Source organism: Chiloscyllium plagiosum, unplaced genomic scaffold (genome assembly GCF_037043375.1).
Source record: "Chiloscyllium plagiosum isolate Xiang-an unplaced genomic scaffold, Cpla_swu_hap1 HiC_scaffold_12, whole genome shotgun sequence".
Classification (NCBI taxonomy): domain Eukaryota; kingdom Metazoa; phylum Chordata; class Chondrichthyes; order Orectolobiformes; family Hemiscylliidae; genus Chiloscyllium; species Chiloscyllium plagiosum.
The window spans coordinates 50450798-50475820 of record NW_028270150.1 but is presented as its reverse complement, the minus strand read 5'-3'; the positions used below and the strand labels follow the sequence as shown (position 1 = coordinate 50475820).

General features: G+C 39.9%; 1 protein-coding gene across 1 annotated transcript in view; it reads right to left on the bottom strand.

Annotated features, from left to right (window-relative positions):
• Positions 1–1089: 1089 nt before the first annotated feature.
• Positions 1090–25023, bottom strand: part of LOC122555171 (vang-like protein 1) — a 55643-nt gene continuing 31709 nt past the window's right edge. Inside the window, exons 4-8 of the mRNA XM_043700901.2 lie at positions 23240–23844; positions 17202–17335; positions 8511–8643; positions 6804–7038; positions 1090–3199 (exon numbers count right to left, since the gene is read on the bottom strand). Of these exons, the coding sequence (XP_043556836.1) occupies positions 2939–3199; positions 6804–7038; positions 8511–8643; positions 17202–17335; positions 23240–23844 (1368 nt within the window). The 3' untranslated portion in view covers positions 1090–2938. The remainder of the gene's footprint in view (positions 3200–6803; positions 7039–8510; positions 8644–17201; positions 17336–23239; positions 23845–25023) is intronic.

The following is a 25023-nucleotide window of genomic DNA, read 5'->3' as shown; positions in this document are numbered from 1 at the left end:
GGCAATGGTACAGTGGTTTGAGTAAGTAACACTCTTGAATTCTCAGGAACTGAAAGATTATTGGGGATATGTCAGAATGGGAAATCAGATCAGGTATAACCTTATTGAATGGCAACAGGAAATCAAAGAACGAACAGCGACACAGGTATCAGAGACTGTCCAAAGCAGATTGTGTTTCTTCAGAGTGAAATACAGAACAACCTCGATTATCCAAATGTCAATTATCTGAATTTTGAATTATCCGAAGATGATCTCAAGATCCTGTAAAAAATGTTATCCATTATCCAAACAATCAGTTATCTGAACAAAATACTCCTCGCCTCGTTTGGATAATCAAGGTTGTTCTGTACTCCTTGGATTTCTCAGTGCTCTAAGACATACCCGAGAGTCTCAAGATAGTTAATGTTATGTGGTTCCTGCAACCTTCCAGCAGAACTAGAGCATTTTTATCTCATATCACATATGTCTGACCGTAGTAGAAGTTTATTTACTTGAAATGCACACAATTAAAAAAAACCTATTAAATTAAGCTTTTGGACCCGCAGTGTTTTTCTAGGAAATGTTGAGCAAGTGTACATTTGTTTTTTGTGGTTACATTTCAAGTGATAAGTACAAGACTGATTTAATCAACAGTATGTTCGGAGGAATGCTACATGAAATTTGAGGTAGTTAACCCTATCGCAGAGATGATGCGTAAGGAAATGCATTTACCACCTGTCTTGTAACAGAACAGACTCTCTTGACTTAGCAATTAACTTATGTATTTAAAATTGATGAGCCTGTGTGTGCAAATATTGTTCCAGTCATATTGTTCCCACTAGTGGGAACAGAAAATGATGCAAAAATCCTTTAAGGCTATACCTGACAGGCAAGTTTTATTTTTCTGCTCCAAGTTCACTCTGTACCTATTTCAATGTCACTGTGCCTAGCTCCTCCAGAGATCTTCTGGTCCCATGCACATTCAATGTAATTACATTCTAGTCAAATTGTGTAAAAGACATATGTGAACTTTGTAAGCCAGTTAACCAGTTCACTTCTACTCCTCCGTCCACAGCACCACCCCCCCCCCCCCCCCCCCCCCACCCACCCCCACCCCTACTTACTTTGTCCTACATTTTCACTCCTTATGTGCAAGTTAGGATTGTGAAATGTACTTAAGCTGCCTTGAACTTCTTTATGGTCACCTCAATACTACTTAGCAACTGAGTAGATAGTAGAAGCATGAATTAACATCAAACTAAAAGCTAAAAGACCGTATTTAGCTTTTAATGTTGCATCATTCATGGCCCAGATCAATCAAATGACAGGCAGCCTCAACATTTTCAAGGAGGCAACTTTATACCTCAAGTTACTAGGTTGCCAGTCTTGTGTGCTTGGCATTGCACTGATGTACGAATGAGTCAGCAATTAAAAATTATTAAAGCAAACTGAACAAGGAGACAGAGAAAGATGTCCTGACATGGCACATCAATCAAGAAGAAAAACCTTTTTCTGGATCAATTAACCTGTATGTAAATTAAAAGACACTGAAATTAAACAATAGAAATCAAATGATGCTGTAAGATCAATTAGTAAATTCATTGCCATAGAGGATTTAGCTTTGGGTAAAAACAAGCCAAACATATTTCTGATGCAACCAAGTTTGTATTTAGAAAGTTGCTCGGCACGGTCTGATATGTACATTGGACAAATACTGTACTCTGCTCCTGATTGGATAAAACATTCTTTACAAGATGTCAATTAAAAAATTGCTTAAAACAAGTTCTGTTAAAAAATAAAATAGAAGATTCAAAGGCCACAACCGTTAAAAAAAGTAAAAAAAAAGTAAATTATTTTTCAGAATTCTGACAGCAAATATTTTTGTATAAAAATTCCTTAAGTGGGAGTGCAGTGCATTGCAGGCAATAGATGAGCCAGCAAGGCACATTTTGCATTGCACTACAAGAGGTAAAAATGTGAAGGAAACGGATACACAGTCCTCAGTTAAAGAATGCAGTTTCTACTGGGCAGATCCCAGGATATTAAACAAGATGGAAATATGGAGTATCTTACATGCCTGAACCTTTCAGAAATACATGTTACTGATTTTAGTGTGCATGAGTAAAAAAAAACAAAAAATATCAACCTAATGGTCATTCTTTGCTGTACAAATGTGCTCTAATGTCCTAAACACATCTTAAGTGTTTCTTTATTCAAGCACTTCCCAAACCCTCAACGTGATGTAATCGAGACCATTTCCAATTTAGTGTTAGTTTTTTTTGGCGGGTGGGGGGAATGGTGAGGGGGAATTTCTTCCGTATCTTTACATTACCTGCCTAAGGTAATACATCTACATAAACTCCACATACTGGATAAACACTATCTATATTGTAACAATGCTTACACTGTGCAAGTCTACATTTGTGAACCACATCTTCCAGGCATATAGCCTGGGAAAAGCTGGTTTTCTAGAACACTAGTACTGGAAAGATGGGATTTATCTACATCTTCATTTGCAGAAAGTTTTCTAGAAATCACCACCGATAGCCAGTGTCACCAGTCTCTTCAAATGAAAGCCCAAATCTTGAGAAACACACGCACACACAGAGCTTCCAAAGAACTTTCTCCAGAGGGCAAGATGGTCTACATACAAAGAACTGAGTCTCTAGAAACAAATAGAAAGACAGTGCATTTCTCTCAAAACAGAAAATGTTCAGTTTCTAGAGGTCCATTGCTATAATGCTGGTATCTGGAAGTAGGCTGATACAGTTCCCAATTAGGGTAAAAGAGGCAAGCACATGATAGGTGGAGTACCTTTTCTTGAAGATTTATACAAGTTTAGGTCTCCAGTATTTAGGAAAAGAAATCTAAACATGGTCAAAATATAAAACCCTTCCCCATCCAAAGTGCAGTTGGATTATCTGACTGATCTGCCATGTTTGTCCTTGGCATGAAGAGTTTATACTGATGTCTCAGACTGAAGACGCAGCACAAACTTGTGAGATTTTGGATCAATGAACTCCTCAGAGAGTTTGATGAAAGGGATTTTTTTCACGACCACTATCAGGCTGAAGTCAAGACATTTCAGAGTGAAAACCAAGCCGTCCTTCAAGCCATTGGTCACAGCCTCTTCGCTACTCAATGTCCACTGACTGGCCAACCATCTGTTCTTATCATACTGAAGGGTAGGTCCTGGGTTCAGATAACGCTCCAAAAAGGCCTATAAAAGAATATCACATAGAGGGAAGGAGATAGTTTAAAACAGACTAAAATAAAACTTCATTACAAAAGTAATAAATCACAGGAGAAGTGGAATGATTAGCAAAATGTAGAACATCCGAAAAAGACTTTTACATAGTTCACAAAGTAAAATCCAATTAATTATTTAGTTTTGGTAACTTTCTAGGCTTTAAAAATCTCATTCAAACAGTAAAATAGAGGTTCAAAAATAAAAAAAACAATCTTAATTTAAAGCTTATGGTTAGGAATTTAATTTGTGGATACATGTTAATTCCAGTAATACTTTAATGTAAACTGTTTCATATATTTAAATACATAATATTTGAGCATTGCTGAGTATTGTGACCTTCAATGAGAAATTCCCCTATATACAGATATTTCAATAAAAATGGACAATTCAGATGAGCAAACAGATATAAACATATAGCTGGGATTACACAGACATGGCTGCAGCATGACCAGGGATGAGCAGACCAAAAGAAAAATGAGGTGGTGTAGCATTGCTGGTATGAGTAAATACCGCAAAAGCGAGGAAGGACATTAGCTCCAGTGAAGTGAAACCTGTATGGGTAGAAATACTACTGGGCAGAAAATGATAGTGGAGGTTGTATATACACCCAAACTGCCCATGTAATGTTAAGAACATACTAAACAGGAAATTAGAGGCGCAAGCAATAATGGTACAGCTGTAATTATGGATGACTTTAATCTGTATACAGATTGGGCAAATCAAAATCAGCAACAATGGAATAGAGAAAGTGTTCTTGACATGTGTACAAAATGGTTTTCTGGATCAATATGCTGAGGAACCAACCAGTGAAGAGGCTATCATAGACTTTCCGGCATTGTGGAAGGAATAATTGGCAATCTAATCGCACAAATGACATTGGGGAACAATGACCATAACGTAACAGAATTCTTCAGTAACATCAAGATGACACTTTTAATTCTGACACCAGGGTCTTGAATCTAGATAAAAGAAACTATGATTGTATGAGGGGCAAGCTTGCTGTGCTAAATTGGGGAACATTACTTAAGGGACCACAGTGGAAAGGTAACAGCAAACAGTTCAAGAACGCTTGGAGGAACTATGACAATTGTTCATTTCTGTCTGGCACAAAAGTAAAACAGCAAAGGTGGCCTAACTGTGGCTAAGTAGGGAAATTAGGGATAATATTAGATCTAAGGAAGTGCCATACAAATTGGTCAAAGAAAACTAGCAGACCTGAGGATTTGGAGCAGTTTAGATTTCAGCAAAGGAGGATAAAGAGATTGATTAAGAGGGAGAAAAGAGAGTAGGATAAGCTTGCATGGAAAGGTATAATGGAAACAAAGAGATGCAGACCAAATTAAATATGTTTTTTGGGTTCTGTCTTCACAAAGGAGACCTAAATAAACCGACATTGTTGGGGTCCAGCGAGAGGGAGTAACTGAAGGAAATCAGTATAAGTAGGGAAAAGATGTTAGAGGAAATTGATGGGATTAAAGGCTGGTAAATCCCTAGGACCCAATATGCTACATTGCAGGACATTTAACGAGGGCAACTTTTTCACGCAGAGGATTGTGTTTGTATGAAATGAGCTGTCACAGGAACTGGTGGAAGCCGGTACAATTAGAACATTTAAAATGCATCTGGATGGGTATTTGAATAGGACGGGTTTAGAGGGATATGGGCTAAGTGCTGGCAAATGGGACTAGATTAATTTAGGATATCAGGTTGGCATGGACGAGTTGGACTGAAGGGTTTGTTTCCGTGCTGTATATCTCTAGGACTCTTAAATGGCCCCACAAATACCAGATGCATTGGTGATCATTTTGCAAGATGCTATAGACTCTGGAATAGCTCCCATGGACTGGAGTTTAGCTACTGAAAATCCATTATTTAAATAAAAGGAGGTAGGAGAGAAAACAGGGAATTATAGAATACCTAGCCTGACACTGGTAGTATGAAAAATGCTACAGTTAATTGCAAAAGATTTGATAACAGTACTTGGAAAACAGAGGCAGGATCGGACAGGGTCAGCTTGGATTTTTGAAAGGGAAACTATGCCTGACAAATCCATTGGAACTTTCTCAGGATGTAACTATTAGGTTGATCTGAGGGAGCCATGGATGTGATTTACAAAAGTGATAAGGTTTCACAGAAGCGATTAATATATAAAATTAAAAGACATGGGATTGGGGGTGGTGTACTGACATAGAATCCTTACAGTGCATAAAAGAGGTCATTTGATCCACTGAGCCTGCACCAACTCAGCCCCATCCTATCCCAATAACTCTATTTACCATAACTCAAATCCACCTAACCTACATAACTCTGGAAACTACGGGCCAATTAACACAGTCAACCATCCAACCTGTACATTTTTGGACTGTGGGAGCATCTAGAGAAAATCCATGCAGACACAGGGAGACTGCGCAAACAGATAGTCTCCCAAGGTTGGAACTGAATCTGGTCCCTGGTGCTGTGAGGCAGCAGTGCTAATCACTGAACCAAGGTGGTGGCAAAAATAGAAAGGCAGATTATCATCTGAATGGGAATATATTGGAAAGGGGAAGATGGAATGAAACCTGGGTGTCTTTGTACACCAATCGATGAAAGTAAGCATACAGGTGCAAAATGCAGTGAAGACAACAAATAATTAGCCTTCATAGCAAGAAGATATCAGTACAGGAGCAGGGATATCTTGTTGCAATTAAACAAGACTTACATGAGACCACACCTGGAGTACTGTGTGCAGTTTTTATCTCCTTGTCAGAGGAAGAATGTTCTAGCTATAGAAGGAGCTCAACAAATCTTTGCCAAACTGATTCCTGGGTTGCAGGACTGATCATGAAAAAAGACTCAATCAGTTAGGATTGTATTTGTTGAAGTTTATAAACATGAGGGGGAATCTCATGGAAACATAAAATTCGAACAGGACTAAACAGGATAAATGCAGAAAGGATGTTTCATTGACTGGGGAGTTTGTAACCAGGGGTCACAGTCTAAGAAGGTAGGCCATTTAGGGCTGAAATAAGGAGAAATTTCTTCATCCAGTGAGTGATGAGTCTGTGGAATGCTCTGCCACAAAATGTGCTTGAAACCAAAACATTGATTCTTTTCAAGAGGAATTTGATATCGTTCTTAGAGCTAAAGGGAGAAAAGGGTATGGGGAGAAAGCAGGAAGAGGGACTGATTTAGATGTTCAGCCATGATCATCATGAATAGCAGGGCATCCACAAAAAAGGTCTACTCCTACATGTTTTTGTTTTTTTTCCTCCTTCATTCCTTTTACTGAGCTAAATCGCAGACAAGAACCAGGCTTTCCACCTTGAGCATTAACTTCCACCATACAGTCGAGTTACAGCTGGAAAGCCATTTTTGATAGGTAGTTAACGGGTTCCATTGGGTAGTTTCAACAATGAATGTCTAGCTTGCAAGCTTCTCCATTTAAAATTATACAGTCTTAGCAATTTACATTTTGGCAAAATTATCAAGTCCGATAAGGGATTTGCATTACAAGCACATTTTTCTGGTTTGCAGACTTGTTTGGATCAGCTATTATTTGCAGTGGTACCTTAGATAACAGAGTGTGAAATACCTTTGGAGTCATGTTGTTAGTAACACAGAATGCCAGGTGTTGCAGGATGCTCTCCATGGTATGGTAGTGTTGCTGTCTGGTGGTACGGAGATACTTTTGTAATGCTCTCGCCATTGAAGGGAAGATGGACTGTGCTGCATTTAAAGGATCCATCACCTCTCCAGGAGCTTTCTGTTGCTCATCATCCTGAAGCCGCCTAATGTGAGTAAAAGCCTCTTCAACTGCTACCACTAATCTGAAAAAACACAAAACAAACAGAAAGCAGTAATGGTCAATTTTCTGAACTTTCCTGTGAAAATATTGCATGCGTCCATGCTTTATTCCTTTGAGTGAAAAGTAATAGAATGAAAATTGACTATGTCACATTAGAAATTACAATCTAAATGTCAGGTTCAATCATCAGGTGGTTAAAACAGCTATGAACTATTTAGTAGCAAGTACGGTACAAAATAATTAGGTTACGTACAAAGTAGTTTTAGCTAAATGCACTGCAGTGGAAGTAGAATGCTTTAGAACATTTTAGGCCATTTAATCAGGTTAATTTGAATATTAATCTGCTCTAAATCCTTCCATAACTGGCAATTATTTTTTGAAAAAAAGGTCATCTTGGTTACAATGTAACCAGAAGTAATGATAAAATTACCAAAATGATCCATATTCTCAAGGTGAATGGTACGAAATATGTGGAGGGTAAAATTTCCATTTCATGAATCTCAAAAAGAACTTGATTGAAAGCACACTCACTATCCTTTCCACCCAATACAAAAATCAGTTATGTTTAATGGAGGCAGGGTAAAATCTACTACCTTTAGTTTCGACACACAGAGTAGATGATTTTATCTTCTTTAAACAAAAATTGAGTTGAGCATTGTCAGGAGTCTCTCTGTTGAATGTTAAGAAACAGGACTCCAAATGGCAGCTAAGTTTGTGAAACTGCATGAAACAACAGCACAATTCAGCTGAAATAAATTGTCAAGTCAGTTCTCTTTCTTTTGACAACTGTAATTCTGAATGCAGGTACCATATTAGGCTGAAGCTACCCTGCACTACAATTTCAGTTTAGCCAGAGTTGCAAAAGGGCATGATCGATCTTGCCCCAGAAAGATATTATGCCTGCATTTTCGCTCCAGACCAGCACCAGAATTTTCTATCGATGAACTTCTGTAATTTGAAGCCAATAATTGCCTGAAGAATTTTGCCACAAGTTGTGCATTTCTACCATGGTCTATGCACAGCTGTACTCTTGCACAGGTTCCCGCACAATCTTATCTTCCAGGTCCCTTCTGTAGACTGAATGTAGGTTGTCATGCTTCTCCCTTTTTAATTTAATCAATATTCAACTCATTATATACTTTAGGTCACTGGGCCTGCCTTGCAGAAAATAAGAGATCTGATGAGTACCCAGTAAAGTATGTGCCCAAACACCTTTCCAATCTTGCCCACCTCAGATTTAATGCAAATTTGTCTGCATCGGGCCAGAAGGTCGTCTTACTGTCCACACCATTATCACAATACTACTCATTCAGACCAAATTAAAATTAACATTCCCTTTAAACTGAATCAAAATTCAATCTGTTCAATCCACTGATTCTCGAACAGGAAAGCTCTACTCTTAAGTTACACAGAACAGAAATTTAAAGATGTGCATTTCCAAGTGTTTCCATGTTGAACAAGCCTGTTTGTGACATATTCAGATACTACCATTACCTTGCACGTCGCTTCCTCACCCTCCGATCATGCTCTGCTTCCTCGTAGTACAGCTCATTGTGACTTGAATCACGCCTTCTCGCTGCTGCAGCAATCATTGCACGAGACTGTCCAGCTGCATTGTTTCCAGGACCTGGACGTAATTACATGGCAGAGGATGAAATAAATACTGAAAACAACAAATGCTGGAGATCACGGGGGTTAGACAGCATCTATGGAGAGAGAGTAAGTTAACGTTTCGAGTCTAGATGACTCTTTAGAGCTGAAGTAAAGCGTGGAGGGGACAGCAATTATGCTATCGTGTGGGGGCAGTAGTGATATCAGGGGTCTAGGGACAGACAGACATGTCAGCATGCAAGCAGGACATGGTGTTAAAATTAACAGCTATGGGAAGGACATTCAATAAAATAAAAATGGTTTGTGCAGACCATCAACGAGCGATCAACCGATGATTGAGGCAACCTGCTTGCCATATCTTTCTCTAAGTAGTCTGAGGCCGTTGGCAGAATGTCAAAACAACCAAATAGGTTGCAAACTTCAATAAATTGCACAAGTATAGATAATTCATGATACATAACTTGTCATCTTTAACATCATATCTTAGAAAACAGTTAAGATTGTAACTTTGCAATTGTAAACCAACACATAGATTCTTTTGCTACTGGTTTCAGTTTAAAAAGCAAATGATCTGTCACGCCTGGCTCCAGCAGCATTATGGATACACAGTGTTGAGTGCCTCATGAGTTGCTGTCAGATGACTTCTGCATTTGAAGAGTAATGGTGTATGGAAAATTAAACAGGGCAACATATCATGGGAGAACAGTATAGCACCATTTTCCCAAAATAGACTTTGTCCTGGTAAACAGATATATAAATGAAGTTAGTAAATGCCAAATTAATTTTACCCATGAAGCATACTGCATCAGTTTATTCGCATTTTAATTGTTTTTTCTGCTTGCAAAACAAATAGGTTTTTTCTTAAAAAAAATCATGTTCCCTCATACATGTATAGGAAATTTCCACGAGTCGATATAATCAAGAACAATGTAATAAAAGGACAATATTGCTGTTCAAAATACTGGCATTCCCTCCCTAACAGCGTTATGGGTCTGCCTATAGGACATGGACGGCAGTGGCTCAAGAAGGCAGCTCACCACCACCTTTGCATGTGCAACTAGAACGGGGAATAAATGCTGGCCATATTTAATCACAAATTAATTTTTTTTAATGCTCCACTTGTGAAAACTGTTATAAATCTCTTTGTAGTTTCTGACAATTGTATCACAATCACTGCTCTTACGCATAAAGAATATTTAAATGAGGAAAATGAAAGACTATCATAGAAAAATGTGTAACAATAAATTCATGGAAAGATAGCCCACTTGTTTTCTTATTTCATGCGAGGAGTCAAACCTCAGCTCACCACAAAAATGCATCCAAAACTGGAAACTGAGAAAATAAGGAAATCTAATCTTCGGATTATCAATTCCAGTATGACCCTCACTCACTTGAAGCTCTGAATCAGCGATGGTCAATAAATGCTGCCCTATCCAATGAATAATTTTTAAAAAAAATTCAATTAAAGAAGAAATTTTTGGACTTCCAATTTTTTTGAAAATGATTTGCTATCCTTGATCTGCTTTTGAATGTTGCTTGCCAGTCAGTTCAGTGCAACAAAATTTCTTACTAAGTGTGGAAATTCTGAAAGGCGTGAAAATCCCCTGGGCCGGATGGGATTTATTGTAGGTTTCTCTGGGAAGCCAGGGAGGAGACTGCAGAGCCTTTGGCTCTGATCTTTATGTCATCATTGTCTACAGGAATAGTGCCAGAAAACTGAAGGATAGCATTTATTGTCATCTTGTTCAAGAAGGGGAGTAGAGACAACCCTGGTAATTACAGACCAGTGAGCCTTACTTCAGTTGTGGATAGTGTTAGAAAAGGTTAAAAGAGATAGGATTTATAATCATCTAGAGAGGAATAAGTTGTTTAGGGATAGTCAGATGGTTTTGTGAAGGATATGCGGTGCCTCACAAACCATATTGAGTTCTTTGAGAACGTGACCAAACAGGTGGATGAAGGTAAAGTGTTAGATATGGTCTATATGGATTTCAGTAAGGCATTTGATAAGATTCCCCATGGTAGGCTATTGCACAAAATAGAGAGGCATGGGATGGAGAGTGATTTAGTGGTTTGGATCAGAAATTGGCTAGCTGAAAGAAGACAGAGGGTAGTGGTTGATGGGAAATGTCATCCTGGAATTCAGTTACTAGTGGTGTACTGCAAGGATCTATTTTGGGGCCACTGCTATTTTGTCATTTTTATAAATGATCTGGATGAGGGCATAGAAGGATGGGCTAGTAAATTTGCGGATGACACTAAGATTGGTAGAGTTGTCGATAGTGCTGAAGGATGTTGCAAGTTACAGAGGCACATATATATGCTGCAGAGCTGGGCTGAGAGGTGGCAAATGGAGTTTAATGCAGAAAAGTGTGAGGTGATTCACTTTGGAAGGAGCAACCGGAATAAACAGTACTGGGCTAATGGTAAGATTCTTGGTAGTTAGATGAGAAGAAAGATCGTGGTGTCCATGTACATGGATCCTTGAAAGTTGCCACCCATGTTGATAGGGTTGTTCAGAAGGCATCTGGTGCGTTAGCTTTTATTGGTAGAGGGATTGCGTTTCAGAGCCATGAGGTCATGCTGTAGCTGTACAAAGCTGTGCTGTGGCCACACTTGGGAGAATTGCACACAGTTCTGGTCGCAGCATTATAGGAAGGATGTGGAAGCTTTGTAAAGGGGTTCAGAGGAGATTTACCTGGTTAGGATAAATGAGGATATTGCCCAGTATGGAGAGAAGGTTTTATGAGGAAAGGCTGAGGGACTGGAGGCTGTTTTCATTAGAGAGAAGGTAGTTGAGAGGTGACTTAATTGAGACATAAGATAATCAGAGGGGTAGATAGGGTGGACAGTGAAAGCCTTTTTCCTCGGATGGTGACGACTAGCACGAGGGGACATGGCTTTAATTTGAGCGATTATAGATATAGGACAGATGTTAGAGGTAGTTTCTTTACTCAAAGTAGTAGGGACATGGAATGCACTATCTGCAACAGTAGTAGACTTGTCATATTTAACTGCATTTCAATAGCCATTAGATTGGCATATGGATGAAAATGGAATAGCATAGGTTAGATGGACTTCAGATTGGTTCCACAGGTTGGTGCAATATTGAGGGCCAAAGGGTCTGTACTGCACTGTAAGGTTCTAAGTTGTAGAAGATGTTTCTTTATTTATTCACGAGATATGGACATCGCTGGATCGGCCAGCATTTACTGCCCATCCCTAATTGCCCAGGGGGCAATTAAGAATCAACCACGTTGTTGCGTGTCTGAAGTCACAAAGCCCTGGCCAGGTAAGAACAACAGTTTCCTCCCCTAAAATACATTGATAAGCAGATAGGTTTTTCTGACAATTGATAAGGGTTTTTAAGGTCACCATTAAATCCTTAATTCCAGGTTTTTAATTGAATTATAATTTCACCATGGTAAAAATTCAAACAAGAGTCTCCAGTGGTAACATTAAGTGGTAACATTTGAGGTCCAGAACTGATTGGGGGTAGGAAAAGGTTGGTGGATATGCAAAAGAAGGGGTGAGGGGATGGGGCAGGAGTAAATGATAGGTAAACAGTTTGGTAGTCAAAGAAGTGGGTAAAGGTCATCCGGGGGCAATGAATAACTGCTAATGGGATTACAAAGTTAAAAATCAGACAACACCAGGTTATAATCCAACAGGTTTAACTGGAAGCACTAGCTTTCCGAGCACCGCTCCTTCATCAGGTGGTTGTGGAGTACACAATTGTGAGACACAGAATTTATAGCAAAAGTTTACAGTGTGATGTAATTGAAATTATACATTGAAAAATACCTTGATTGTTTGTAGAGTCTTTCAACTGTTCGAATTCCATGATAGTTTCACTTCTTTCATGTGTAAATCACAAAACATTTTTTTTATAAAAAGTTGCATTCTCAGGTTAACTGCAACAATTGGTGTCAGCTAGACAATATGTTGAAGGTGTTAGCCCCCTGTTTTCTCTGTTTGTGTATAATGTTTAGACTAATTCTAATCTAAAAAGTGAGATAAAAGAGTCTTACATGAATTCATGCAGTTTTTGAGCAAAGTACAATGTAAGTCTACAAGTACAAATTAACCCCACAAACGTATGTGTGTGCATGTGGGTCTTAGTGTGTGCGTGTGCATGTGTCTCTCTCTGTCTGTCTGGGTTGGGGGGGTTGACTGTATCTGTGAGAGTGTGTATACATGCGTATGTCAGTGTAGTGTCTCTTAGGTCTGTCAGAGGGTGCATGTGAGTGTGTGGGAATGTGCATGTCCGAGTCTGTGTATACGTGTGTCCATGTCAGTGTATAGGAGTACATGCGCGCGCGCGTGTGTGTGTGTGTGTGTGTGTGTGTGTGTGTGTGTGTGTGTGTAGTGCAATTGTGGTCACCTGTAGTGTGACATGAACCCAAGGTCCCAGTTGATGCCCTCCCTATGGGTATGGAACTTAGCTATCAGCCTCTGCTCGGCCACTTTTCGCTGCTGCCTGTCCCGTAGTTCGGAGAATGGTCACCTGAAGGTCAGAGGTCGAATGTCCTGGACCGCTGAAGTGTTCCCCAACTGGGAGGGAACACTCCTGTCTTTTGGCTGTTGTGTGGTGCCCATTCACCTGTTGCCGTAGCCTTTGCTCGGTTTCTCCAATGTACCATGCCTCAGGGCATCCTTGCCTGCAACGTATAAGGTAGACAACGTTGGCTGAGTCACATCAATACCTGCCATGTACATGGTGGGAGGTGTCCCCACGTGTAATGGTGGTATCCATGTCCACACTCTGACACATCTTGCAGCACCTACCATGACAGGGTTGTATGGAGTTGTCCTGAAAGCCAGGCAGCTTGCTACGAACAGTGATCTGTTTGAGGTTTGGCAGTTATTTAAAGGCAAGCAGTGGAGGTGTGGGGAAGGTCTTGGCAAAGTGCTCATCCTCATTGATAATGCGTTGCAGGTCACGAAGAACATGGTGTAGTTTTTCAGCTCCTGGGAATTCTGGACAACGAAGGGTACCCTGTCAGTTGCAGCATGTGTCTGTCTCCTGAGGAGGTCATTATGTTTCCTTGCTGTGGCACGTTGGAACTGGCAGTCGATGAGTTAAGCACTGTACCCCATTCTTATGAGGGCATCCCCGAGTACTTCCAGGTGCCCGTCATGTTCCTCCTCATCTGAACAGATCTGGTGTATGCGGAGGAATTGTCCATAGGGGATGGCTGTTTTAATATGTTTTGGGTGAAGCTGGAGAAGTGTAGCATTGAGAGGTTGTCTGTGGGTTTACGGTAGTGTGTGGGGCTGAGGTGTCCATCTTTGATGGAGATGCATGTGTCCAAGAATGAGACAGATAGTCGAGAGTAGTCCATGGTGAGTTTGAAGGTGGGATAAACTTGTTGATATCACGGTGTAGTTTTATCAGTGACTCCTCGCCATGGGTCCAGAGGAAGAAAATGTCGTCAATGTACCTGGTGTATAATGTTGGTTGAAGGTCCTGCATAGAGAAGAAGTCTCGTTCAAACCTGTGCATGAAGGCGACTGACTGTGTGGAGTTCGCACTTTCTCCCCGTGTCTGCGTGGGTTTCCTCTGGGTGCTCTGGTTTCCTCCCACAGTCCAAAGATGTGTAGGTCAGGTGAATTGGCTATGCTAAATTGCCCGTAGTGTTAGATGAAGGGGTAAATGTAGGGGTATAGGTGGGTTGTGCTTCGGCGGGTCGGTGTGGACTTGTTGGACCGAAGGGCCTGTTCCCACACTAAGTAATCTAAAAAACAATTAGTATATTGGGGTGCAAATTTGGTTCCCCATGGCTGTTCTATGTCTGGATGAAGAACTGGTTGTCAAAGGTGAAGATGTTGTTATCGAGGATAAAGTGGATGAGTTATAGGATGGTGTTTGGAGATTGGCAGTTGTTGGTGTTGAGTACTGATGCTGTTGCCCCGATGCCATCATTGTGGGGGATGCTGGTGTAGGGTGCAGAAACGTCCATTGTGACGAGGAATGTTCCCGGTTTGACTGGTCCATGGGTGCTGAGTTTCTGTAATAAATCCGTAGTGTCGTGACAGAAGCTGGGGATCCCCTGTACAATGGGTTTCAAGATGCCTTCAATATAGCCGGAGTGATTCTCACACAGGGTCCCAACATACATTCCTGTTGTGTTGGCTTTGTGTACCTTTGGAGGCAGTAGAAGTCACCTACACGAGAAATACATGGGATGAGGGCACGTAGGGGGAACTCTGAAAGACTGGATCCAAAGTCCTGATCAATGTGTTTAATTCACAGGTGTGTTCTTTGGTCGGATCAGCTGATAGTTGCCTGTAGTGTTCCTAGTTGTTCAGTTGTCGGTACACTTACTTGCAGTAATCTGTTCTATTCTGACTGACAATGGCTCCTCCTTTATCTGCTGGTTTGATGACAATGTTGTGATTGGTTCTGAGAGCCTGAATGGCGTTGCGTTGTGAACAGGTGATATTTTGCTGTACCTTGTAGGTACGGCTGATGAATCTGGCATTTATAGATTTCCAGACGGTTTGAGCATACATGTCAAGCCCAGGGCAGCAGCCCTCCGGTGGAATCCAAGTTGGCACCTTCTTTGGTCACTCCACTACAGATCCATGTGATGACTGTTCCAGTTCATCAGTGGGCTCGTTGGGATCACTGCTGGCACCTTGAAAGAATTCTTGGAGACTCATTCGTCGATGAACTCCTCAGTGTCTGTTGCAAGAACCAATGGGTCCATTTTGGTGGTGGGGCAGAAGTTGAGACCCCTGCTCAGGACTTCAACCTCTTTCGGTTAAAGGGTATGGTCCGATAAGTTGATAATAGACTTCCCCGCAGTGATAATGTTACCTACTGTGGTGCTAGGGTGGGCTTTGGTATTACTGGTGAGAATGCCAAGTTTCTCCAGTTTTTTGTTCTTGGTGCGCATGTACGTAGTGTACTTTTGTCATCTTGTCTGTTTGGCAATGTCACGTAATTGTACTGCTGTATCCTGAGCGCAGGATGACAGTGTGGACTCCATCTGAATTTCAAGGTTGTGGCGCTGCTGTAGAGTTGGTGCACGAGATGATTGAGGAGTTTGAGAGGTGTGTGGTTGCAAAGTTTCTCTGTGTAGTCTGTGTTGTAGGTTGTACTTTGCTCAAAAACTGCATGGATTCATGTAAGACACTGTTATCTCAATTTTTAGATTAGAATCAGTCTAAACATTATGGCACAGACAGAGAACACAGAGGGCTAACACCTTCAACATATTGTCTAGCTTACACCAATTGTTACAGTTAACCTGAGAATGCAACTTTAAAAAAAAAGTTTTGTGATTTATTCATGAAAAAACTGAAACTACCATGGTATTCGAACAGATGAAAGACTCAACAAACAATCAAGGTATTTTTCAATGTATAATTTCAATTACATCACACCTGTAAACTTTTGCTATAAATTCTGTATCTTACAATTGTGTACTCCACAACTGGAAGCTAGTGCTTCCAATTAAACCTGTTGGACCATAATCTGGTGTTGTATGATTTTTAACTTTGTAACCCCAGTCCAACACCGACATCTCCAAATCATGCTAATGGAATTGTTAGTGGCAGCAGTCCATATGATGACAAGGCATGGGGTAAGAACATGGAAGGAGGTGCTCAGGCCCTACAATTACTGATCTTGAGTCCAAAAGATTGAAGGGTTGCACCTTTTCCTTTACCAAGCTTTTCCTAGCAACAAATCAGTTCTGAAGTCACTGAACCTGAAACGTTCACTCTGTTTTCTCTCCACAGATTCTATTTGACCTGCTGAGATTTTCCAGCAATTTCTGATTTTGTTTCTGATTTCCAGAAGCTGCAGTTCTTTTCTTCTCCCCAGAACATTACTTGAGTCTCCAGCTGAATAGTCTAAAGAATATCTAAATTCCTGCCCCTCCAGTTGCCAGCACAAGATTCCAGTGAATAACTAGAATTGCACTGAATAAAATGCAACACATTTAACCATCACCAAATACTCTGTCATTCACTTAAACAAGGGAATTTGCTGCAATGTATCCAGAAAGCCGTATTAGTGGACCTTTTGGCAATATGCAAGAGTTCCACAGGAGTTGGGATTCCAGCTGGGAAGACAGATTTTACAGGCTCCATCCTGGTTGGAATTCCAACATTAGTGTAAAGGAGAAAATATGGCATCAAATCTTTTTCAAAAGTGTCATGGAGGTGCACCACATGCTTCTGAAACTACACTTTGCACTAGTTAAGGACTTGAATTTATTGGCTTTGATCAGTTTAGGGAGCTGTGCATTTACAGAGTTTTATGGGTTTGCATGCAATCTTGTCGTTTCCTTCCAGAGAAAAGGAGGAAATTTAATCTATGGATGATCATATCCAATATGGCCTCACTCATCTGAAGCTCTGATTCAGGGATGGTCAATAAATGTTGGCCTACCCAAAGATACCCACATTCCATCGAATAGGCACAATTCTGTTTTATGTATTTTCATAGATTTAAAAACCTCAGTTATGGTCCCTTAGCAAGTCACTTAAAAGAGCACAGGACAGATAGAAAATATATATTTTTTGAGGGTCACATTCTTGCTGGATTGTGTATGAACTTACCATCCACATTGTAGACTTTCAGTCCAGCCATATGTTTGGCTGCACGAGATTTTGCAGCAGTCAAGAGTGCTGGATTGTGGACAGTGAAATCCTTGTAGTAATTCTCCAGAATGACAAGGGCAGCTCGTTGGATACTGAAAATACAGGATAACATTTCTGAATATAAAAGAAATGAAACAGTAAAATAGCTCAATTAATTCTTCCTCAGACCTCAATCCTCTCAGTTCGGTGATTAAGGACCATGACTAAAATGGATATTCAACTTTTTTTTTTAAACAAGTCTGTCCTTGCTTATATTGTTTGTGTCAGAGCTATATTAGATTACTTACAGTGTGGAAACAGGCTCTTCGGTCCAACAAATCCACACCGACCCTCCGAAGAGCAACCCACCCGGACCCATTCCCCTACATTTACCCCTTCTACTAACACTACGGGCAATTTAGCATGGCCAATTCACCTAACCTGCACATTATTGTGTTTGTGGGAGGAAACCAGTGCACCCAGAGGAAACCCACGCAGACACGGGGAGAATGTGCAAACTCCACACAGAGTCGCCTGAGGTGGGAATTGAACCCAGGTCTCTGGCCCAGTGAGGCAGCAGTGCTAACCACTGTGCCACCCAATAAATATATGGCAACTCGATTGAGCATCTTGAGCAATTTAACTTGCTCAATACATAGTATAAAGTTTTTGCAAGACTGCTAAAAAGCAACATCTGAAGAAAACTTAGAATTAAAAAAAAGACTTCTGTGGTTCCTTGTGACACAGTGAGTAAACTTCATATTTTGAAACAAACTTTCAAAGTTCTCAGGAACAAGCAGAGTTGAGGCATTACGTAGTAGCTTAATACTTATTACAACAGGAACTATTAAGCTGACTCTTCTGTCTATACTGTATCTAAGAGGCCAGAAAAAAGATTTCTGGAATGGACTTCAGCTTACATTCACATTTAGGAATCAACCCTTCAACTACACACTGCTTTGTGCATGTCTGAGTAAAATCTTTCTGAGTAGTAGAGTTCAACTTGGTTAAACAATATTTTCTATCAGTCCTGATGACAAACAAGAGTTTTACCTCAATTTCTAACCCAATTACTACTATTGGTGGATTCTGTTTCTTCTAAGCACTTCCATAAAAGTCAGTGTTTCACCACTCATCCACCCCCATGGTCATAAGCATAGTAATGACTAATTGTACTAAAGACAGAGTTGGGATTAACAAGTTAGAAATACTGTGATGTCCTCTTCACTAAACTACAGATCAAAGCCAAAATTCATCATGGTTCCTTTCAATTTGTGCTAGGTACAGACACAGTTTTATAGGTTGATGCTCTGATAGACAGTAAAGTTCCAGCACATTGCATTCTTTTTGAGAAGAGGGACATGAAAAGAAATAAGGAAGATATGAACATTTTGCATTTGCTGTATTTCAATTTGGCAATGGTAGACAAATAAGGAACAACTAGTCGTTGTATTGGGAAGTGGGGATGATGGTATGCTGAGTCTGCTTACAAGTAAATGTAAACAAGTTGAATTGATAATCTCCAAATTACATTCATAGAATGCAGAACAGACACCTAGGGCAGTTTCGATAATTTAAAAAGAGTTTACAAAAGCTTGACGTTGAGCACTCTAAACAGCCGAAGCTTAAGCAGCTTAAACTGCTTAAAGAGGAGTAAAGATATGTGGGATGTACAAGTGGTCAGAGCAAGTGAACTATTTCCTGGGGAACTGAAAGTGTGAGGATGAGATTGGAGGAACTTAGATAGTGATAGAACAAGATGACAGTGGAATCTGGGCATGAACGTGGGATCTCCAAAAACAAGGCACTGAGGGGATTGTGAGCCCATCTAGTTCAGCAAGGATAGAGCTGACAGATTAGCAGAGTTGCATATAGACAGCAGAGGTTTGGATTAGCTGGAGAAACAGAATGTTTTTCTGATGGAACAGATTCAGGGTTGGAAGCTCAGCTTGGGCCCATAAAGGATGCAGAATCTACATGTTATCTGGTTAGCTTCAAGCTGGAGTAAGGGGGAAGAGTGGAGTTTGTGGCAAGTATTTTCAGCACTGGTCAGAAAAAAAACAATAGCTTCAATCTTCACAACGGTAAACTGAGAAAAATGGAGTCTCACACAGAACTGGATATTGGACAAACACCCAGTTTGACAACGCAAATGCAAGGCAGCAGAGGGCTGAAAAGAGATGGCAGCGATGGAGAGTTAGATAGCAATGTAAAAACGGTGATTAGGTGAGACAGGAGGATTAGCCAAGAATAGAATTTGAGGAATTCGCATGGTGATGGCATGAAAATTGAAGGGGAAGCTGTTTGCTGGAGGAGATTATCAGAATAGGAATAGATAGAAGTGAATGACACTGGTCCCACTGAACTGGACAATGGAGATGAGGCACGAAAGAAAGATGGTTTAGTTGGCTGTGTCAAATATCATTGAGATGAAGACAGAATACATCACACACTGTCAAGTGGCATCTCATTGGTAACTTTATTTCATTTGGTTTAATACAGCAGAAAAGGAACGGTCCTGATTGCATCAGTTTAAATTCAGAGTTGCAGAAAACATACACACAGATTCAGGAGGTTATTTATAATTTACACAATGGTCTAGTCAGGCCCAATAAATGATAAAGATCACACCATTAAAAAGGTTGAAAAAGCCAAAGATAACATTCAATGATATTAGCATTCTTTTAAAATTTCACTGATGACTCAATGGAGTCATTGAATGCCAGAGAGAGAGAGAGAGAGAGAGAGAGAGACAGACAGAGAGACAGACAGACAGACAGACAGACACACACACACACACACACACACACAGAGGGAGAGAATAAAAGTTACGTGCAGGCAGAAACAGCAAAGTAGCACTGACCAGACATACAAAAAGAATGATGAGGTACAAGAGGGCTTTAGTCATCCATCAAATGGTGCCATAGTAGCAGTTATAGCCTTCAGGACAGATGGAGACAAAAGTGATGAAATAAAATAGGCACAGGCTTACCCTTTCCATCCCCTCCCCTCCCCGTGGGAACCATGACTCACAGATGTGCAGTATTAAAGGAAATTAGCTTTCATGTTAACACTTAGCATGCCTAAAGAGATCAGATGTACAAGAGAACAATTTAGGAGTGGAGAATCTAGAGATGACGGGCACAGGGGTCTCTGCAGTAAATGTTAAGTAGTGGCTGAATGCGATCGGTCAGAGCTCATCATTTTGTGATTAAAACTGTATAAAAGCAGGTAATTTATAAAAGCAATTAATGATCAAACAAATATGGGATAATGGTCAAGTAATGTCATCTCCCAAATCTCTCAATCCCATTTAAAGTCTTTTTGAAACGAGAGCATGCTATTTAAAATCGCATGGTTGCAAATGTATTCAATAATTGGTTTTAAACATCCAAATGGTTCAATCTGTTGCCCCAAGCATCAATTTGTCAACGATGTCAGTAATCTAAATGCCTGGGTTAGGGAATCTATTATTATGAGCCATCTAATACTGTAGTTGAATTGCAATGCAAGAAATCTACCAGCAGAGTCCCCCAGTGAGCTGTTTATTAACTGAAGCCTCATTAACCGCACAACACATCACTATGCAGTTTTTGCTTATGATGATTTTCACACTGATCTTATGCCTGTAGCAGCCCAATGAAAAATATTGATAATTCAACCAGCAGTAAACAAAAAATGCATTACAAACAGGGTTTGAAAACAAAACCAGAAAAAAAACTTTTCAGCATTTAGAAAGAAAAACACAAAAATATTGGAAAGAAACTAAGTACTGCACAGATTATTAAGATGATTAAATAGCAGAACTGGTATCATCAGAAGACCACAGAGATAAAATGAGAGAAAACAAAGAAATAAAAGATGCTAGCGTGTGAATTGGAGACAGGAAGGATCATAAACTAGGTAGAGCAGGATTCAGTGACCTGGAAAACTACTGGAAGAAAAAAAGGTCAGGCAAGACCTCAGATCACACGGAGGCAGGGATTCTTGCCTTTGCTGATTACTTTGGGATAAGAGTTAAAACCATACAAAGGCAATTGTATGAGGCTGCACTATAGAATGACAAGTCAGTAGAGAAAGATAGGGTGGGTTTCATATGGTGCAAAAAAATTTAATTTGGACCAAACAATGTTTTTAGTCACATAGGGTGTTATTGTTAACATCCAAATTTCTGTCTGAAAGTCGTGTAAAGTGCTGAAGTGAAACTGAAATAATCCAAACAGAGAATTGTAGGTAAGCTTGATTCCATTCAAACATTTTACTGAAGAATCTCATTTTCTCCTGTAAATCACAACAATCTTCCTAAAACCTTCTGGCTTTTAAAATCCCCATCTTAGTCAAATCAATATTTCTAGATTAATGTAACACGTTACAATATTGATAATATCCTGGCCGATAGGCATTACCCCTTCAGTGATTGAAACAAATCTTAAAAGGAGTTGAATTTATAATGACAAGTGATACAAACCAGAAAAATAAACAAAAGAACTTAAGATAAAAATAAAAAAAACACAAAACTAGGTAAAAGTGGATAGACTATAACTAATGTGAATACACTTGCATCATGTTCAGGGATGTGCTTGGTCGCGTTTGATAACATTTCCATTATCATTGCAGGGACCAGAAATAACAAGCCAGCTTCTGCTTGCTCCTCTACTGTCAGATGTAGTCCTCTTCCAACCATTTATTAGCAGTAGAAAAGACAATTGGCTATGTTGATTATACCTCTTAAAATTTATTAAAATAGTTCAATCTTCTGTTCCTCCAGTTCTGAGGAAGGATCACTAGAAATATTAACTTTGTTTTCTCTCCACAGATGCTGCAAGGCCTGCTGAGCTTTTCCAGCAATTTCTATTTTTGTTATTGTTTATGCAATACAATTAGTTCAGTTAACAAGAAGGTGGAATCACAGGAACGGTATGTCCAGTTGTTCTTTCAATCCTATGATGTTAAACTGGCAACTCAAAATGTCACATTTTAAAAATAGAAACATTTTATTCTTGCCTGCACTGCAAAACAAGAAGTTGGAATTGGGATGGAATCAATGCCACCTCTGATCACATGAACAGAGACGAATGCAGGACTCATTGATTTTATAACATTTAACATGAAATAAGATGCTTCACACCTAATAATTATCAACATCAGTATGAAGCACAATCAGTGCACTATTTCCTCAATACTCATGGATCCATGTACACACGAGGTTCACCCAGTTTGCCCAGACCCAATGAGGTTTTCCTCTGTTAAGGCCCCAACAGATCACATGGTCTCCTGCAGTAGATAGGGGATTTCCATTATAGCAGTATTTGTGATTTCCTGTTATTTGCAGGAGATACATGCTCTGTCCCCCAAGGATAACAAGGATTTGGTGTATTGCAAATTCCCTTGTCGTCAGGTTAGGAAGATTGAATAGATATTTTGGTTAAATACTTTTTCTAAGTGCAAGCTTTTGTTTTAAATTCAGCAATCACCTATTATGATGCAGACCGAATTTGACAATAACCTCAAGTATGAGCCTCGGTAATTAACACTCACCACAAGAGAGAATTAATATGTAAGTAATGCCACCCATTCACCAAACTGAAATGGTGTTCTCTAAGTGTCGAGATACAAGCAAACTGTAAATAGAAGGAGCTACAACACTTTGACACACTGATGGCAATTGTTTGGATTCTACCAAACTTCAGCTTTTCCCTTCTTCTGACATCAAATAATAATTGCACCTCTTAATTATGTTACTATAGTTGGAACTGTTTTACAAAGTCTGAGATTTCAAACAACTAAGAGTCAATCAATCGACGTTCAGTGTTAATTTATACGTATGAAACTGTAATGCATTCATCACAAACTAATGCTCACTTATCACAGACATTTCAATTTTAACCTCAGCTCTAAATATTCTTATTGGAGACATCTAAAAGTGTTGGAAGACAATAGCAGGAAAAATAAAATGATGAAAAATATCATTGGTTATAGAAATTAAATAGAGCAGACAGTGCTGCCACGTCACATACCTCAGTACGCCTACACTGTAGAAATGAGATTCCCCATCAGTTGATCGGGTCACTTTGACAGTGAACATGGGTTGCAGTTGACGCAGTTCCAGAAGTACAATTGCCAGGTAGTGGATAAACAAGAGGGCATCTACCAGTGAAACTGCATACTGAACAATTCCTTGGTAATTTGGATCTCTTGAGTCTAGAATGCGTACTCCATAGAAAAGCCAATAAGAAACCACAAACACGAATATTAGCACCATCAGGAGTGCCCGAAACACAAAAACACGTGGCATCTGTGCCTTTGGCTTGCGGAAGAAGAGTGCCCACGTTCCAATGAGAAGGATGAGAAGCTTGAAGGCAACAGAGATGAAAAGCCCTTCACATACAGTACCACAAGGTTCAAGTACTTCACGCCAAAGAACTTGAGGAAGAACCATAAAGGCAATGGGAGTTAAAAAGACCAATATTCCGAGCACAGCAGCAATGGCTATCCCTAAATGTCGGGTACAGTCTAGCCCAGTATCATCCACATCCTTTGTGATCCTCGCAATGTCTTCTTGTGATATACTGTGTTCCGATGTCCCAGTAATGGCTGTTGTGGTTTCGCCCCAGTTATCATCCTGCAAGGTAAAATGCAATGATCAGAATTGCATTTTATAAACTTTTACTGAAATCGGTGACCAAGTGAAGAAGAATGTAATTTTTTTTTTAAAAAAAGCTTTAACCCTGTCTTGGAGAGTTTTGATATATTTTCTGAATAACTGCCAATACTGTGCTAGCTCTCTATCAAATCAGTAAGTTTACAAGATTTTCAGCAACTTTTCATCTGGCATAAAGTCTATACTCTGAGGAATTGCGAACACAGATGCCCCAAAACAACCTCATGATCTACTAAAATCAACCAACTTCTGTTTTGTGTGTGAATGTTCCAACAATGCTTTCGATTTTGCAGTAACTATTCAGTTAAAGCCAAAACAATTATGGTTGTTGGCCCCAAAGTGCTCCCCACTGACACCTCAGTCACCTGCCCTGCCTTATTTCCCAACAGTAGGTCAAGTTTTGCACCTTCTCTAGTTGATACATACTGAATCAGAAAAATTTCTCGTACACACTTAAATTCCTCTCCATCTAAATCCTTAACACTGTGGCAGTCCCAGTCTATGGTTGGAAAGTTAACATCCCCTACCATAATCACCCTATTATTCTTACAGATGACTGAGATCTCCTTATAAATTTGTTTCTCAATTTCCCTTGACTATTAGGGGTTCTATAATACAATCCCAATAACGTGATCATCCCTTTCTTATTTCTCAGTTCCACCCAAATAACTTCCTTGGATGTATTCCCAGGAATATCCTAAGTGCAGCAGTAATGCTATCCTTTTCAGAAACGCCACACCCCCTCCTCTTTTGCCCCCCTTTCTATCCTTCCTATAGCATTTATATCCTGGAACATTAAGCTGCCAGTCTTGTCCATCCTTGAGCCACATTTCGGTAATTGCAATGATATCCCAATCCCATGTTCCTAACCATGCCTCGAGTTCATCTCCTTCTCTGTTAGGCCTCTTGCATTGAAGCAACTGCACTTTCATTTATCAGTCCTACCTTGTTTACTGCTTTTTTCCTGCTGGCCCTGACTGTTTGAGTTGCTCGTTTTCCCAACTGTACCAGTCTCAGATTGATCTCTTTCCTCACTATCTCCGTGGGTCCTAAACCACCCCCACCACCTTACTAGTTTAAATCCTCCTGAACAGCTATAGCAAATCTCCCTGCCAGTATATTAGTCCCCTTGTAATTCAG